General features: G+C 52.0%; 3 protein-coding genes across 3 annotated transcripts in view; 1 reads left to right on the top strand and 2 right to left on the bottom strand.

Annotated features, from left to right (window-relative positions):
* The window catches only part of BAZ1B (bromodomain adjacent to zinc finger domain 1B), a 67,796-nt gene extending 57,185 nt beyond the window's left edge, over positions 1 to 10,611 (top strand). Inside the window, exons 14-20 of the mRNA XM_081257578.1 lie at positions 893 to 1,040; positions 2,121 to 2,268; positions 4,331 to 4,443; positions 6,745 to 6,890; positions 8,051 to 8,154; positions 8,410 to 8,783; positions 9,290 to 10,611. Coding sequence (XP_081113704.1) covers positions 893 to 1,040; positions 2,121 to 2,268; positions 4,331 to 4,443; positions 6,745 to 6,890; positions 8,051 to 8,154; positions 8,410 to 8,767 — 1,017 coding nt within the window. The 3' untranslated portion in view covers positions 8,768 to 8,783; positions 9,290 to 10,611. The remainder of the gene's footprint in view (positions 1 to 892; positions 1,041 to 2,120; positions 2,269 to 4,330; positions 4,444 to 6,744; positions 6,891 to 8,050; positions 8,155 to 8,409; positions 8,784 to 9,289) is intronic.
* The window catches only part of HIP1 (huntingtin interacting protein 1), a 407,412-nt gene that overhangs the window by 67,168 nt on the left and 323,184 nt on the right, over positions 1 to 17,060 (bottom strand). The window lies entirely within an intron of this gene.
* FZD9 (frizzled class receptor 9) lies at positions 14,652 to 16,890 on the bottom strand. The gene has a single exon (XM_081256694.1). The coding sequence runs from the start codon at positions 16,685 to 16,687 to the stop codon at positions 14,915 to 14,917; it is 1,773 nt and encodes a 590-aa protein (XP_081112820.1). The 5' UTR covers positions 16,688 to 16,890; the 3' UTR covers positions 14,652 to 14,914.

The raw sequence follows: 17,060 nt of genomic DNA, 5'->3' as shown, positions 1-17,060 counted from the left end.
TGTTGTATTTTCTGACTGTCTGAGAATGATGTCCCCTGTAATGGCATTTGTTTACATGGATGCTCACCTAATTGTTTAGGCTTTTTTAGTGCTTTGAAAATGTCCCCCCAAATCACCTTTTAATTAATAAAACAGCAATACAAATAAATGAATTATCCTAAAATGGCATTTTTGTTCCTCCTCAGAATGTATATTTTATAGAGGGAGGGTTGAAAATTCCTAATTACATTTTTCTCCATCCTCTTTTACTTTGCTAATTCTAAATTAATTTGCATTTTCTGATGATGAGTGGAGGCAGTGTGGATTATGCTGAGAGTAACTGCCCAGAATGAAATCAGGCCAACCCCTGGGACTTCACAAATTTCACTTAAGTTAGAAGTTGGTGATAAAGTCAAGAGAATATTTCATATCAGTACTTAATGCTTTTAAGGATTATAGAAGGCTTTATAGATACTATTTACTATTTCTAGGCCCTATAATCTGGGATTATGGTACATATTAGTGCAGAAACTGATAATCTTACTGACCAAGCTACATGACATTGTTGCATACTAGCATTATTTACACAGTACAAGTGTTCCTGCTTTTAAATGATACTGAATCTTTAAGTGGATTTCACTAGAAGAGACCTGTTTCTAGTCATTTCCCCCTCCTTGAATTCTTTGTGTGACCTCTGGCAACTTTTTTCCACCCTTCCGAGCCTTGGTTTCTTCTGTAAGATAAATGGGTTAGACCAGAGGAGCTCCAGGAGGTGAATGTATCAGGATGCTCTTGTATCTTTACCTAGTTGTAATCCTCTCTCAGTGTATACTGTCAGGATTATGTGAAAAATCCACATTTCATGTCTTTGAAGTCATTGTAGTAATGCTGGCCTGGTTTGGTCTCTGTTTAGGTCGCATCTGCTCTGGAAAAATGGAAGACAGCAATCCGTGAAGCTCAGACTTTTTCCAGAATGCATGTTCTACTTGGGATGCTTGATGCCTGTATCAAATGGGATATGTCAGCAGAAAATGCTAGATGCAAAGTTTGTCGAAAGAAAGGTATATTTAAATCAGAGTTGCTTATCTGAGTGTATTAGGCACTAGGACTTCCATTTCCAAGATCTTCTTTCCCTCAAGGATTCTGTGTGCACAACTTTTAAATGTGGTGGCGGTGGTCCACATTTTACCTTCTCCTGAAAGCCCATGAAATGCTAGTCTTTAAAGTCACACGCTCGCAAATCACAGCAGGCCCTTTGTGCCTCAGTTTTGAGTATAAAATAAGAGCAGTTGATCTCACCAATCCTTAGATTTTCTATAGGGAACAAATTAGTTTTAACTAAAATTTTAAATCTCTCTTATTTCTGAATTTTAGTCATCCATGAAGTAAGGTGGGTGTTACCAGTAGAGGGCAGTATTTGAACGTCGTGAAGAATAGTCGGGTTTGGACCTTCTGGCATGGAATCCTACAGAGTGAAGCATTTGGACTGTTTAATGCTGAGAACTTTTAGAGCCCCATTATGTGTAAAAGGAACTAGATGGCTAAAAGCCCCCCAGTGGTTGACTTCTCAGTGGCTAAAGCTGTTTTGTGATTTACTTTACAAGGATGAAAAGACCTATGTAAAATCATTCAGTTGCTCTAAAAACTGATGTAGAATGAAGGTTGGAGAGGGGAAGTTATCATTTAAATTGGTTTGGTGTATTTTCAAATGTAGGGAAACCGAATGGTTTAGGAGAACCATATCAGATATGAGTTGAGAAGCATTTGTGTGGTCGGGGAGGAGGAGGAAGGGCAGAAAATGTAATAGTCACGGGAGATTCGTTTCTTAGTGGGACAGGGGCAGCAAAAATCTCCTGCTACTGCTTGATTTTTTGCTATCTCCTAGTAAATGTTAACTGTCGTCTCCCAGCCCAGAGTAGATTTTGGGATATAAGTTAGAAGACCTGAACCCTAAATTACCTATAGTCTAGTTTAATGCTGCATTTCTTTTCAGAAGATGACTGCGTTTTTTTAAATGGGTTAGCAGTGTACTAGAGTGTTTGTTCTTCCATTGGGTTAATTGAGGCTGAGCAGCTCTTCCTTACAGCTCACTGACTACTGCCACACTCCCTGCAGTGCTGTACAAGTTTATCTCCTTGCAGGTGAGGATGACAAGCTGATCTTGTGTGACGAGTGTAATAAAGCCTTCCACCTGTTTTGTCTGAGGCCGGCCCTCTATGAAGTACCAGATGGTGAATGGCAGTGCCCAGCCTGCCAGCCTGCCACTGCCAGGCGCAACTCCCGTGGCAGGTGAGAATTTCTTCTTTTAAAAACAAATTAATAAATAGCTGTTATACTTGAGCTTCGGTTATTCAAACTGAATGATGCTGAGGAGCTTTAAGTTCATCTTTTGTGTGCAGAGCCCCATCATTTAAGGTATTACAGTGGGGGCTCAAAGGGCTCTGATTTAATTTTAGCTTAATTGTCGACATTTCTTGTTTTCATTACCAGCCGTGTTTTATGTCTTCTTGGTCATACGTTCTTCTCAAATAACATATCCTTTGTCTTTTGCTTCCACTTTGCCCACTTCTTAGTTTGTGATGACTTCTGATGACTGCTAAAAATCCTGAAACTCATTATCTTCCTTACCTGTACCTACTCTTCCTTCCTTAACATGATTAGAATTTTGGTGTCAACTTGGTGTCTTCCTCTCCCCCGTCTCCATATTCATTCAACTTGCCAGATGTTAACAATTCAGTGTCTAGATGTCTTAATGAGTCAGTATCCTGATGTCCATTCCCCATGGTCCCTGCTGTCATTTGGCCCTCTCCATCTCTCATCTGGGCTCCTTCAGTGGCTTCTCAACTCTACCTCATATCTTCCTCCCTCTTATCCATCCAGCTTTTGTGGTGATACCAGAATGGTTTACTTAAGACAAAGATTTGCTTATGTCACTGTCGTGTTCAAAAACTTCGATCTTCCCCTTGCCTCTAGAATAAAGTCCAAACTCCCTAGCCTAACTTTTGAGACTCTTATTATATAATACTAGCTGATGTTTTTATGAGCCCTTGTTCCCATATTTGTGTGCTTGTTACAGGCTCTTCATTGTGCATCCTTGCCTCTTGTGCTTTCCTCCCAGCTGGGAATATTCCCTGTCCCCAGAACTCCCACCTGGCTAAACTGACCATGGCCTACCTAAAATTTCACTGCTTTTTGGAAACATCCTTACATCCTTAGGATTAATTGTTCCTCCTCTGTGTTCCAGTTCAGCTTTCCATGTCCAAAGTTGTTTTTTGATGCATCTTGCCTTTTTGGTCAGTTTTATCCACAGCTGTCTTCCTATGAGAATGTTTCTGCCCTGAGAGTAGAGGTGGTGCTTTGTTCTTCATCCTCATCCCGGTAAGGCCAAACATAGGGCCTTGTAAAGAGGAGATGCCTAATGTTTGCTAAAGTTAATAACGTTTTCCACGTTGAAATTTGAGGTTGTAGAAGAGCAGCTTGTAGCAGTCTGGCTTGGTGTCTCTTTGAAAGGTCAGAGCTGTTTGATCCTGACCCTGCCTAACAGCATTACTCGGTTATTTCTCACTCCATTCCAGCTACACTTAGAGAGATGAGGCTGCTGCTCTGAAATGGTGAGGCTTTGGACCAGCTGTTCTGAGCTGGGATTACCAGTGCTTTGATGTTATGGTCATCTGCAAGCTGTTTCAGCTCCTGGAAGGGGGCCATCAAGGTGGAGTAACACCTGTCTGGGCTGTTTATCCTTTCAGCCCACCCCAGCACTGGGGACAACTTTTTTTTTTTTTTTTTTTTTTTTTTTTCTTTTTGCGGTATGCGGGCCTCTCACTGTTGTGGCCTCTCCCGTTGCGGAGCACAGGCTCCGGACGCGCAGGCCCAGAGGCCATGGCTCACGGGCCCAGCCGCTCCGCGGCATATGGGATCCTCCCAGACCGGGGCACGAACCCGTATCCCCTGCATCGGCAGGCGGACTCTCAACCACTGCGCCACCAGGGAGGCCCTGGGGACAACTTTTAATACCTGAAATGTTACATTATCTGGCTGTTTTTGTGAGACAGAAGGAACAGAGTTTTGTTTTGTATGTTGAGGGGTGGGGTTGCATTTTGGTCTTGTTTTTTGCTGCCATTAGTATCGTAGCCAGAGGGTTTGGGGCCTGATAGAGGAGACACTCTGTTAAAGCTTAGGTTTTCATTCTGCTTCCTGTGTCCTGGCCTAGATTCAGGTTCCCTCCCCTTAGCATGAAATCTGTCTAGTCTGTGAAGAGGGAAAAGTTGCCCCAATTTATGTGGGACTTTACCTTTCTTAGGACCCCTTTGGCCTAGATCCGTGTTCTCTACGAGTGTCTTTCCCCCCACAGGAATTATACGGAAGAGTCTGCCTCTGAGGACAGCGAAGATGATGAGAGCAACGAAGAGGAAGAAGAGGAGGAGGAGGAGGGGGAGGAAGATTACGAGGTGGCTGGTTTGCGACGTAAGTGTTCAGTTTGCTTTCATGGTTAACCTCACAGTCTTGTAAGCTGAGTTGGAAAGACTGGGTTGGCGGTAGATAACCCAACAAGGCCATCATGCCGTCTTCTTTTTTTCACAAGTTGTGGTGGAGGGGCGACTGCTGCCATGTTTTAAATGGGTTTTCAAGATGCCAGTTAACTACCTTCCTAGTAAGAGGTTGGGTGGCTTGGTCTCAGAACATCAAACTATGGCAGATCCACTTGGTCCAAGATTTCATGGAATTTAAGCCCCCAGGTCTGTCTATGACGGGTCTGCTGGTTCTGAGCCCCTCAGTGTGAGGATGGGGTAACGAGGGTCTAGGCCCATTGCTGCCTCTTGCAGTTCTTTTGGCCTCTGGTGCAGTGTGGCTTTTAAAGAAGTTGTTTTTTTCTGTGGTTACAGTGGTTCTTTTCCCTGTAGTGTGCAGGGCTGTAGATTTGCTAGTTGAAAAGGGAAGACTTTTTTCCATGGTTTAGGCATAGTTGTTAGGAAGGTTCAGATCTGTTTCTCTCTAGATATCAGTAGGGGAAAAAGGCCTCATCACGTAAGCTCACCTTGTTGACTCAGTCTCTCATATTCGTTTTTCTTGAGGCTTTGAGAGTTGTGTCATTTTTGTTAAACCTTAAGTCCTGCAGTCGAGCCTTTTAACAGGCTTCCTTTTTGCAAAATATACCCTTCTTTGTAGGTTAATACAAACACAAGATTTTGATGAGCTTTTCAAGAGAGGTACGGTTCCCAAGATCATAACTCCCTGGACAGTTGTACTTGGTGTAAGGAGCGAGAGGATGTGTGGCACTCCTGGTCCTTACTGTACTGGTGCTGTCAAAACCTGAGGGCTTTGGGCTTGCACCCCTGCTGCCGTCTTCCCCGATCCTGCAGGGTTTTAATTTGGGACACCTACACTTCTCTCATTCCTCTAGGGCTCCTTTTGTTTGTTCCCAAGGCATGATTTTTCAGGTATCTGGGTAAGGAGACAAGTAGTCCATTAACCCTGCATTACAGAGAGACCACGGAGTACTGCCAGAGTCGTGATTTGGATGCATGGTTGTCTGGGAACAGATTCTAAATATAGCAATGGACTGATTTTGTTTATTTTCCAAGTAATGGTTGCTTTCCACTTTCAAGTTATTCCTCTCTTTCCAGGGAATTGTTCCCTCTCCAGGTTTCTAGGGCCTTGTCTACCAAAAGGATCCAGGAAGTGTTTGGAACTTCAGAGCTTCTTGTCTACTCTGCCTTGTAGGCCACCGACAATGTGGTTCCCTAGTGCAACTCGAGGCCCTGGGCCGGTGGCTGTTCCCTGCATCCATCATCTCATCCTTGGCATCAGCTCCTTACCCTCTCTTCCTCACCTAGTCTTACAACTTAGAGAACCTAAAATAGTCAGTGAGGGGTCATCATAGTCTGGAAGTAGAATATAAAACATTGTTTATTGATTCTCTGTATCATTACCCCTATCTCTGTCCAAATTGCCCCTCCCCATTTTCCAGGGGAAAATTTGCTTAGTGGAGCAGCCTTGAGCTAATCCTGATGGAGCGTTGTTTCCTGAAGATGTATTGAGAAATGTTGGTTTGTCTGACATTGAGCGCCTGTTGTAAACCTGAGAAACAGGCAGCTTCGGGTGCGTTTGTAGTTTTTATTCTCTCTTGGGGGATCCCGGGCAGGGCTCTTGTGGAAGTGGCCGGGCCTACTGTCTATGGTTTTTAGAAATCGCAGAAAGCAGGACTGGGCTAGCCTTAAACTGTATTCAGTGAGGCAGACTTCACATAAGTACTTCACATAAGTATCAGCTTTTCTCTGAAAAGACTGTGGTGGTGAGTATAGGATAACTCTGGGAATTATGAAACAGGATCTGTTCCACACTCAGATTCCATCTTACATGTAAATACATGCATTCTCAGGCTGAGCTTGGGCTGAAGGAATTCCCAGGCAGACCCATCAGCAAGTGGCTTTTTCTCCTGAGTGAGTCAGTTTACAATTGATTCCTTCCAGGCCCTCATTCCTGAGAGTAACTGAACAGGGTGGGGACAGAGAGTAGACATACTAAAGGAACTACTGGCCTTCTGAAGAGACTCTTAAAAGGTCTTTGGCAGTTGCTGAGAAGTATCCATTCTTCCATCTGCTACTGCTGCCCTTAAAGTGTCCTGTGAGGTCGGCAGGAGATGGATAGCAAGAGCACCTCCTAACCAAAGGAAGCCATTGCTTTGCTTGTCCAGAGTATCACCCCTTCCATGGGCATGCTCCCTTCATCCTCAGGTCTGCTCTGAATGTATATTTTTTATTTCAGTGAGACCTCGAAAGACTGTCCGGGGCAAGCAGGGTGTCATCCCCCCTGCAGCAAGGCCAGGCCGACGACCAGGTAAGAAGCCGCATCCTACCAGGAGGTCTCGGCCGAAGGCGCCACCTGTAGACGAGGCTGAGGTTGATGAGCTGGTAAGAATTATTTATCATCTGCCCTCTAGCGTTTCTGTCTCGTATGCCCCTCTCCAGCATTAGGAATTCAGCAGGCAACAGGTGGGAGCCTCCCCTCTGCTCCCTCCTCCCTGACTTTGGAGACTGATGAGGCAGATGGATGGGCCTGTAGGCAAACGCGGCAGCAGGCCCTCCGGGAACAGCTATGCCCGGCATTCCCCTGCTGCAGCCTGCAAACATCTCCTCTAGTTAACAGGCAGCCTGCGACTTGTTAAGGAGTTTAAAATAGTATCCATGTGTCTCCCATGGCTCAGAGGGGCTGGGTCTCCGTTGTGGGAATGTCAGCAATGTTGGAGCCTCGCTTACTCTTGGGTCTTTTGCCGACAATTGTCATGGGAGGGACATTACCCTCCCCTCTCCTCATCCAATGTAATTTTAGTGGTTTTACTTTAGGTTTCACTTGAAGTTTAAAGAACAGAAAGAGGCTCTTGAAAATTTGCTTCTTTTGACAGATTAAATTGGAGTTGGAGGTGGGCTGGAGGCATAAAGCAAGCCGTTAGGGTGCTCAAAGGGCATTGCAGGCACTTCCTGTGTGCCTGGCCCTAACCCCTTCAACTCTGTGCCCCTACTGCTGTGAGTCAGGGCCTGTTCCTGCCACCGGGAAGGGAGGCACGCCCCTTTCTCTTTAGCCACTTAGCTGCTGCAGGCCTGCAGGGGAGAGCCCAGGAAAGGAATTGTACCTCTTGCTTTTCTTCCCTCTGACACCCCACCCCCACAAAATTGGCTGTGGGTGGTCCCCATAACCCACCTGGCTTTCTGCAGTTGCTTGTTTAAACTCATCCGCAGTGTGACCGTAATCCCAGGTCCATCTGCTCTCAGAGGGCTAGCGTCCTGGTGACAGTGGCCCTCTCTAGCTGGCCCCTGGCAGGACTGCTGTAATATAGCAACTGCTGCATGTCCTCCACTGCTTTGCTCACCGTCCACCAGGGAGGAGGCAGGTGGGCTAGTGCCCCCTGCTGAGAGCGCTCCCTGCATGCAAGTCAGATGATTTTGACCGCCTCTGCTCCAAGAAGGTGATTGACCTTTTTCTTTTCTGTGTTAAGCAGATATATGCGTTTCCTGCCCTGTCCACTCTTCTTTTCTCAGACCTGTAATAACATGTCGTCTTTCTTTGGCGCCAGGTACTTCAGACCAAGCGGAGCTCCCGGAGGCAAAGCCTGGAATTGCAGAAGTGTGAAGAGATCCTCCACAAGATTGTGAAGTACCGCTTCAGTTGGCCCTTCAGGTGAGCTCCGTGGCCGCAAGCGCAGGGGAGTAGGGCCAACCTTGCAGCTGAACCCCGAGGACACATCTCAGTGGCAGGGAAATGAGCTTCCAGACTAGCAGAGCCCGCTCTGAGTGCAAGCGAACACAGTTGCTCTGCCTGCCAGTGGGCTGGTCTCAGCAGGGTGGGCCTTCTGGGGCTGGTGGTTTGATAACAAGGTTTCTGTCCATTGGATTCAGTGCTGCGCTCATCTCCCCATTTGGTTCTTCTCCACAGGGAGCCCGTGACCAGAGATGAGGCTGAGGACTACTATGACGTGATCACCCACCCTATGGACTTCCAGACAATGCAGAACAAATGTTCCTGTGGGAGCTACCGCTCTGTGCAGGAGTTTCTTACTGACATGAAGCAAGTGTTTACCAACGCTGAGCTTTACAACTGCCGAGGCAGCCATGTTCTAAACTGCATGGTGAAGACAGAACAGTGTCTGATGGCTCTGTTGCATAAACATCTTCCTGGCCACCCATATGTCCGTAGGAAACGTAAGAAGTTTCCCGACCGGCTTGCTGAAGATGAAGGGGACAGTGAGCCAGAGCCCGTTGGACAGTCCAGGGGACGAAGACAAAAGAAGTAGAGAGGCAGGGGCCCTGGTAAGGGAGCTGAGGTTGGGGGAATTGAGGGAGAGAGCGAGGGAGGGGGTAGGGAGGCGAGAGAGGAAGCTGGAGAAGAACGTGGAAGGGAGGAGGTCACGGGGAGCCCAGGAATGCCTGTCATCTGAGCTTGTGCCGTGTCTCCAAAACTCTCCATGGGCCTTAATCAAGCAGAGCACTTTGGAGAGCCTAATACTGGGTTGGTGGTCTTTGCCCAGAAATACTGTGGGGATAGATGGCCTTAACCCCCCTTTCCGAGAGTTTCCAGGAAGAGTCCCAGGGTATGGCTTTTCTTGTGAACCCAATTCCTTTTCTTTCTTCTTTCCTAAGGTCCCTCCCACTTTGGCCACCACAACAGTGCCAAGCCCTTTGGTCTCCAGGGGAGGGATTACTGTATTACGTAGAAGGATGAAGGGTAATCAGGCCAACTGGGTTTTTTAATCTATATTTATACACAGTCTTGTTTCTTTAAGCCTGTGCTCTGTCTTTCCCTCCCTCCCTCTCAGGTGATGGTATCAGTGAGTGCCATACAGAATTCTGTGTTCACCAGCATCATGAAACAGTTGTGGTCTGTTGAGTTGATCTTGGCAGAGTAAAGGGATACGTCCTGTAGCCATTCCTGAGCACCCCTCCCCTTCCTTGTGACAGCTCTCTCCCCAGTCCCGCCCCACCTCGCCCCCTGAAAAATAACCCTAAGGCACTTCACTCAGAGACTGGAGCCCTGCTTGTAACCATGCATATAACCTTTACTTTGATGGGTCTGGCCAGAGGGGTGTTGGAGCCCAGCCCACCCACATACCAGACAAGCTCTTAGGGGAGCAGAAGAAAAGCAGGAAGAATTTAAATGTTTAATTTTTTTTAAATTGACTTTTCTAGTTATTAAAAGTTGCTTGTTTCAGCAGTGATATTGTATAAAGAACATCTTGTAAAAATATTTCTGTCATCTTGCTTTGGCACATGTACAGTACAGTTTATATGATAACGTGTTTGCTTTACTTTGCCCAGTCTCCTCCCTTGGCCCATCGTCTCTCCTTTAGAGAAGTTGGGTTGGGGCTCATCAGGGCCAGCAGTGGGGACCTGGACACGGACAGTCCCTCTGCCTGCCCTGGTGGCTGTTTCCGCCGCCTCTGTGTGCAGTGCCCCTGCTGTGCTGTTCTGGCCTCAGACTCAGGCTCCCCGAGAACCTGAATCTCTCAGTGCTCAGTGCCGGGGTGGGGGGTGGAGGGCAGGAGGAGGGGCTCCGCGGCCCCTTCCCACAGTGAGTCTAGCACTAGTAGCTATGTTTAGGCAGAACTTTGTAGTCTTCTTTCCCTTTTATGGCAGATTTTGATAAAAATGCAAAACAGGGTTTAATTTCCTTTTCTGTCAGCTTTGAATTTGGAAAAATGGGAGCACCTAAGCTCTTCTGTACCTATTTAAAGTAAGGGAAAAGAAGTCCACCAAGGGGATTGCAGCTCACAGAACCTGAGAATAAAGCCTCTTAAAGTGAAACTTCAAGGTGTGATCCTGTCCCCTGGCCTCCTTGCCTCCTTGGGGTTTGCTCCAGGGGCTGCTGGATAGGTTTACCATCCTGGCTCCCCCAGGCTTGGAGTTAGCACTGACGTTACAATTTCACAATCCCAGCCGCGGACACCTGCCCTGCCTCTTACCCTAGAGCCAGTCTGTTCTTGTTAGCAGTGAGAATTCTGTGTTCCCACTTAAGTGACACCTGAGTTTTGTTGTTTTTCAAGTTGTCTTTAAGGAGGAAGGGCCCCATTAAAGGGTAAACTTGTAATAAATTGGAATTTCAAATAAACATTATGTACTTGTGTTTATAAAGAAGAAACAATTCTGGTGAATTTTTCTTTGTGCTCTTGGAGGGTGGTGCAGTCCGGAGCGAGCGCCGTTTTCTCATGGACTCTTGGAGCCTGTTTTTCTGGAGAGGACCTCCTCTGACTTAGTCTTTTTAACCACAGGTCAGATCCATCTACTGCATTTGTTTGCTTCCAGGAGAGAGCTCTGGTGCCCTGGGTAATCGAAGCCGTGACCTTCAAGCCTCTCCTGGCCTTGTCTTTGTCTCAACAACCACCCCCCTCCCCCCCATTCCATTTGAAACTTCTAAGAACTAGGAGAAAGTATTTTTTAAGGCTTCGCTGTGGGAACTTGTGTAGTCCTTCAGGACTTAATTTTGGGGGAAACTCAACATTTTCAAAGAAAATATAAAACATACACAAAAAGAGTGGAAATAGAACAAATTCCCACCTACTCAGCTTCAACATTTCTACTACATAGCCAATCTTGTTTTATTCATGCCTTCATTTATATTTTATGCTGGGAGTTTTTATAAAGTCAGAGTGGCTAATTTGAGTAGATCACTGCTGGCTGGCAACCTGCCTGTGGAGTTCCAGGATTTTGTAGGGCCACTGCACGATCCCATTCACTGAGAAGCGAAACTGCCCGTTCCTGACCAGCTGCACCAGGGATGGCATAAGGTAAAATAGGAAGAAATCTGAGGAGAAACCTAAGTCCTGGGTGCGGGTTCTGCCACTGACTCCCTTTGTGGCCTTGTTGAGCGTGGGCTTTGAGCCAGGCCTGCACCAAGCACTCGGGGATTTTCAGTCCCGCAGGGGAGGAAATGGTTTGCCCCAAGGTTGAATTGAATTTGACCAGCCCTCAAAGCTCTGGAGGAGGGAGCTGTGTAACCTCCAGGCATTTTCCTCACAGGCACAGTTGGACTTGGGGCTCCCAGCCCACCCACACCTGTGAAGTCCTATTCCTGGAGTGGGTTTCTTAGGCTACACCAGGCCAGCGCCTGTGGGGTCCTGTCACCTCACCTAGGCTCTGTATCCTGGTCCTATTCAGCCATCCTAGCCCATTCCTCCCTATCACGAGAAACCTAACTTGGGCTGACTACTGCAAATGGAGACGAGAAGACTTTTTTCCTGAGGACGGGTCTGGATTACTAATGCTGGTAACCAACAGAGACCAACCCCTCTAACTGCCTACTCTTCTTTCTCCTCAAACCCTGTCCCTGGGGAGGGGGCACAGTCAAGGGTGGCAGTCAGCTGGTGACTGATTCCAAAGCGGCTACTCAGGGGCGGTGCCGCTTCCACTAGGGAACCAGGTCTCCCACTTGCCCGAGAGCCAGGGTCCCCTCCGCAGGGTACCGAGCGAGACACTTAGACCAGGTAAAGGGAGAAGGCTGCTCCTCTGTTACGCCCCGCCCAGGGCTCCCAGGCCTTTTCACACGGGGACTGTCCTGGAGCTTCCTCCTTCAGGGTAGGATGAGCAGAGAGTGAGGGCAGCTACTGACCGCCCCCTGCGGGGGGGGGGCAGTCTCTCCTCAATCTGACCTCAGTCAAGATCACCCCTGCTGACTCCAGTGAACTTTGAGTTGTTTCCCTGGAACTGATACTGACTGAGGTCAGGGCTCAGAAGTTCCTTTAAGAACAAGCACAGGCTCGGCCCTCAGACAGGCTCAGCTGGCGTGGACACATGCACAGACGTGCTGCTCTAAGGGGCCCTGTGCTGGGCTACTAGGCCCCTGAGGGAAGGGGCCGGGGCTGGGGGCACAGAGCGCACAGGCCAGCAGGTGTTGGCTTCTGAGGTGTTACTATTGGGTTTTGGAATCTCCTTTTTGGGGGTGGAGGGAGGTCCCACTGTGGGACCGGTTTCTCTGGACAAAACCGCCCTAGGTTTTATAACACTCACCCTGTCCATCTCACCCCATGCCCCGATGGACTCCATGGTGTGAAGTCACAAGCTCTGGAGGCCACAGTCTCGCTGGCTGTGTGAACTTGAGCCAACTGAGCCCTTCAAACTTGTCTGCACAACGGGGAGAGGAGGATCAGATGGAGGACTTCTGTAAAAGGTCTTTAATAATGTTTCCTTCCTCCTTTTCCTCTAGGGTCTGGGACTCTTCCATAATGTTGTCCAGCGCTGAGAAGCCTTAGCTGGCAAGGCCTGCCCACCCTCCCTCCCTCCCAGGTCCTGGCCTATGTGAACCATCTCAGCCTCAAAGCAGAGCCCCCTTGGGGCCTGTCCTGATTGCACGCCCCACCCCCACCCCGCCATCCCAGTTGTCCTGGAAGCCAGTCTTGTTTCCGCTGAGTGGGACGCAGCCAGGTGCCCACTGACTGGCAGGACCTGGGTGAACTGGTGCCGCCCCTGATGCCTACCCTCCCCGCCACCCTTGGCCCCTCCACATCACTTGCCTCTCTCCTCCCGTTTCCAGAATCCTGTCCTTTGCCTCCGGCTGCCCCTGCCCTAGTGCAGGCCCTCAGCAGTTTCAGGTCGGCTCCCCGCAAACCTGGCCTGTTAAGCCTGGCTCGGTGCAGCCGCTCCCCCTCCCACTCCCACCCTGGGTCCCTGTCATCTTCATTAAGCTCATTCTGTTTCTCAGTCAGGGACCCTCCCCCGGCGAGTTGCCACATGTTAGGGTCACTTGGTTTCACTGGTCAGAGAAGGCATGAGGACTTAGCCTGTGTCTATGAGAAGGGAAGGATTTAGATTGGGGGGGCGGGGGGCGCATTCCACCTGCCAGCTGCAGAGGGGTGAGGGCTGCGAAATTCCCTTAGGGGTCAGTACCGTTCCTTGTGAGGGACAGCTCTCTCCCCACTCACCTCCTGAGGGAGCTGACGCCACCTGTTTGATCTCCATTTGGTTTCTTTCTTGTTCCTGTGAGATTGGTGGTTGGTGCAGGGTAAAGGGCTCTGGCTGGAGAGGTGCTGGGTTTGGGGGCTCAGCCCTACTGTGATATGAAGCAGTTGACCTTGGGCCGCCCCTTGGCTGGCAGTGGGGCTGGATCCTGGGGCCTCCTGACAGTGACGCTGAACGTGTCATGTGCCCAGGGACAGGAACCAAGACCCTCCCCTGGCTGGAGTCACAGAGGCCAAAGCAGAGGCTAAGATAGGACGCTGAGGTCTGACTCCACGCTGACAGGGTCTCTGGGATGGCCACACACGGAGGTGGCGCAGGTCCCGGCAGCCCCAGGGCCTCCCCGGCACACAGGCGCAGTACCTTTTCCTATCCCGGCACACGAATGTGGGAGCTGCCTCAGGGGAGCCATGTGCACGCCCCAGCACCTGCCCCGTTTCTCACTGCTGTGCTCACAACTCAAACCTTTCTGCAGCCCTTTAGGAGCTAGGGACCCAGTCCCCACTATCTTCAAGGGCTGTCACTATGCCTGTGTCTGCCACCAAGATGCCCATATAACAGTCCAGCCCCATCTCCACCCAGAGGGACGAGAGGGTAGGGTGCCCTGACTAGGGCTGGCAAGGAGTGAAGTGGCCACATCACATCAGCAATCTTCAAAGGCAGTGAGGACAGTCAGCTGGGCCTCGGCCCTCAGGCCCCAGGGAGGGGACAGCAGGATGGGCCAGAAAGACTGGGAACAGATCCTGAGCCTCTGAGGAAAACTCTGAGGTAGGCTGATGCCCTCATTTTTTATACAAAATGAGGAAAGCAGAGTCTTACCCACAGGCCCCAAACAGGCTAGACTCCCCTGGGCCAGAGGGGGACAGTGTCATCCCAGGGGATTCCCTGAGTATCCCAGCAGGCATCCCAGTCTCACTTTGGGAAGCAGGAACCCAGGGCCAAAAGGAGCAAAGAGGAGAATCTGGGACTCCTGCAAAACACAGCTGTTTCACAGCAGGATGTCCTCCCCATTGATGGAGAGCCAGAAAACGGGGTCAGGGGATGAGCCCAGAACCCACCCCCAGCTCTGCTCACATGGGAGACTCCTGCAGGGCCCTCACCCTCCTACCTTCTCCCTCTTCAGTCCAGAGAAGACTCAGCGGTGCCACACGGGGGTTTATTCTAGTCACAGCTTCCAGAGAAACTCAACAATAAATTACATCATTAAATAAACTCTGCTGGACCACACCCCCTTCTACCCCTCCTCCTCTCCACATGCCCCCACCCCCAGGGCCCTGCGGGGGACTCAGCCAGGCCCACCCCCTTGCACTAGGCGACAGGGGAGTGAGCCTCACTGGGTCCTGACAAGTGAGGGTTGAACGAGAGTCTCCCCGCCCTGGTCCTCGGCCCCTCGCACTCACTTGCCTGACCTTGACAGCTGGGCAGCTGCTAGTCAGCTGTCTCCTCCGGAGGGGGGCTAGGAGGGGGCAACAGCCTCCCCACGCAGGCCTGTGTCCCTAGAGGTGTGTGGGGTTCTCCAGAGAAGGATCCGTCTTAGTCATGTGCAAGACCACGGTGGGGGCCTTATAGTGGCAGTGGGTGCCACGGCCATAGCCCCCGGGGGCCCGGCAGGTCTTTGCCCGCGCCCGGCCAGCTGCCATCTTGCGGTGGCACAGGCTCTGCCAGGTCTGGAAAGTCTTAGAGCTCCACACCCAGACGCCGCTGGTGATGCCCACCACCAGCGACATGAAGATTTTGAGCATAAAGACAGCCACGGTGGGCACTGAGCCCCCTTGCAGCGAGCAGTCCCTCCAGCCGCCGGGCGTGGTGGCTGCCGAGCAGGGCTGCTCTGTGGCCCGCAAGCGCCAGAAGTCCATGTTGAGGCGTTCATAGACGTAGCACACAATGACGCAGGTGGCGGGCACAGTGTAGAGGATGGAGAAGACCCCAATCTTGACCATGAGCTTCTCCAGCTTCTCCGTGTTGGTGCCCCCTGTCTTCATGATCTTGCGGATGTGGAAGAGGGCCACAAAGCCGGTCAGGAGGAAGCTCGTGCCCAGCACCAGGTAGCAGGAGAGGGGTACCAGCACGAAGCCCGTGAGTGCCCCCGCATCCATGCTGGCCACGTAACAGAGCCCGGTCAGCTCATCCCCTGCCACCTTGCGCAGAGTCAGGATAACGATGGTCTTGAGAGCCGGCAGCCCCCAGGCCGCCATGTGGAAGTAGCTGCCGTGGGCCTCGATGGCCTCGTGGCCCCACTTCTTGCCGGCCGCCAGGAACCAGGTGAGGGTCAGCACCACCCACCACAGCGAGCTGGCCATGCCAAAGTAGTAGAGCAGCAGGAAGACGAGGGTGCAGCCCGTGTTCTCCAGCCCCTCCTGGATCACGTAGAGCGCACCTGCCTCCTGGTCGCAAGCCACGCTCTGGGCCCCAGCCACAGCCCGGATGAGGAAGGCTAGCGAGTAGACGTTGTAGCACATGGAAAGGAAGATGATGGGGCGCTCCGGGTACTGGAAGCGGTGAGGTTCCAGCAAGAAGGTGAGCACGGTGAAGGCGGTGGAGAAGAAGCACAGCGCCGACCACACGGCCATCCAGACGAGCGCGAAGTCCTTGTCACGCCGCGACCAGAACACCTCGACGCCCGGCCCGCAGCGCGGCGCGCACGAGCGGCTCTTCTCCACGTACTGGAACTTCTCGGGGTTCTCGCAGGTGCCGCCGGCGGCGCCTAGGACGGCGTCGCCGGGGGGCCGCGCGGGCCGCGGCGCCACGGGCAGCATGCCCAGGCCCTTGTGGGGCTCGGCGGGGCCGGCCGTGGCGTTCTCGGGCGCCTCCATGCAGAGCGCGTGCGGGTCGTTGCGCGTGGGCAGCCGGGCGCAGTCCAGCGAGTCCGGCCAGCCGAAGTTGAACTGCTCCATGATGGGCGCGCAGCGCAGGCGCGCCTGCTCGCACATGGGCCGGCAGGCGGGGATGGGCGTCGAGACCTGGTCGGTGCACATGGGCGCGTAGAGCGAGCACAGGAAGAAGCGCAGGTGGCTGTGGCAGCCGTACTGCACGAGAGGCGCGAACTCGGCCAGCTCGGCGGCCGCCTCGCCCTGCGACGTGTGGCCCAGCAGGTTGGGCATGCGGGTCAGGTTGTAGCCGATGCCGCGGCACATGGGGATCTCCACCGCCTGGCACGGCGCCGGCCCGCGTCCGCGCTCCGGGTCGAAGCGGCCGATCTCCAGCGCCGTGCCGCCCGCCGCCAGCAGCTGCCACAGCAGCAGCGCCCGGCGGAGCGGCGGCACGGCCATCCCGGGCGGCCCCGGCCGAGGGCGGGAGGGCGGCCTCGCCTCACTCTGGCCGCGCCGTCCGGCGCCCCCGTGCCCGCCCGCCACGTCGCGGGGCGCGGGCCATAGCCGTGCTGGCCGAGTGTGTCAGGGCGCGGCCGGGTACCCTGGGCAGAGCGCGGGTAAGCCGCCGGAGGGAAAGGAGACGCCGAGCCGCCGAACCGCCGCCACTCGAACGGCCGCCGAGCCAGAGCGTGCCCCGCCTCCCGGGGCCGCGGCTACAAACCTCGGGGCGGGGCGCCGGGCGGACGCGCCCAGAGGCGTGCCCTCAGCGCGCCGGGCACGCCCCCAGCCGGGCTTTAAAGGCGCCGCGTCTCGCAGCTGCGCGGGGAGGCAC

Source organism: Mesoplodon bidens (assembly GCF_964165515.1).
Source record: "Mesoplodon bidens genome assembly, chromosome: 15".
Taxonomy (NCBI): Eukaryota; Metazoa; Chordata; class Mammalia; order Artiodactyla; family Ziphiidae; genus Mesoplodon; species Mesoplodon bidens.
The sequence above is the reverse complement of the archived record's forward strand: the minus strand, read 5'-3'. Positions and strand labels throughout refer to the sequence as shown.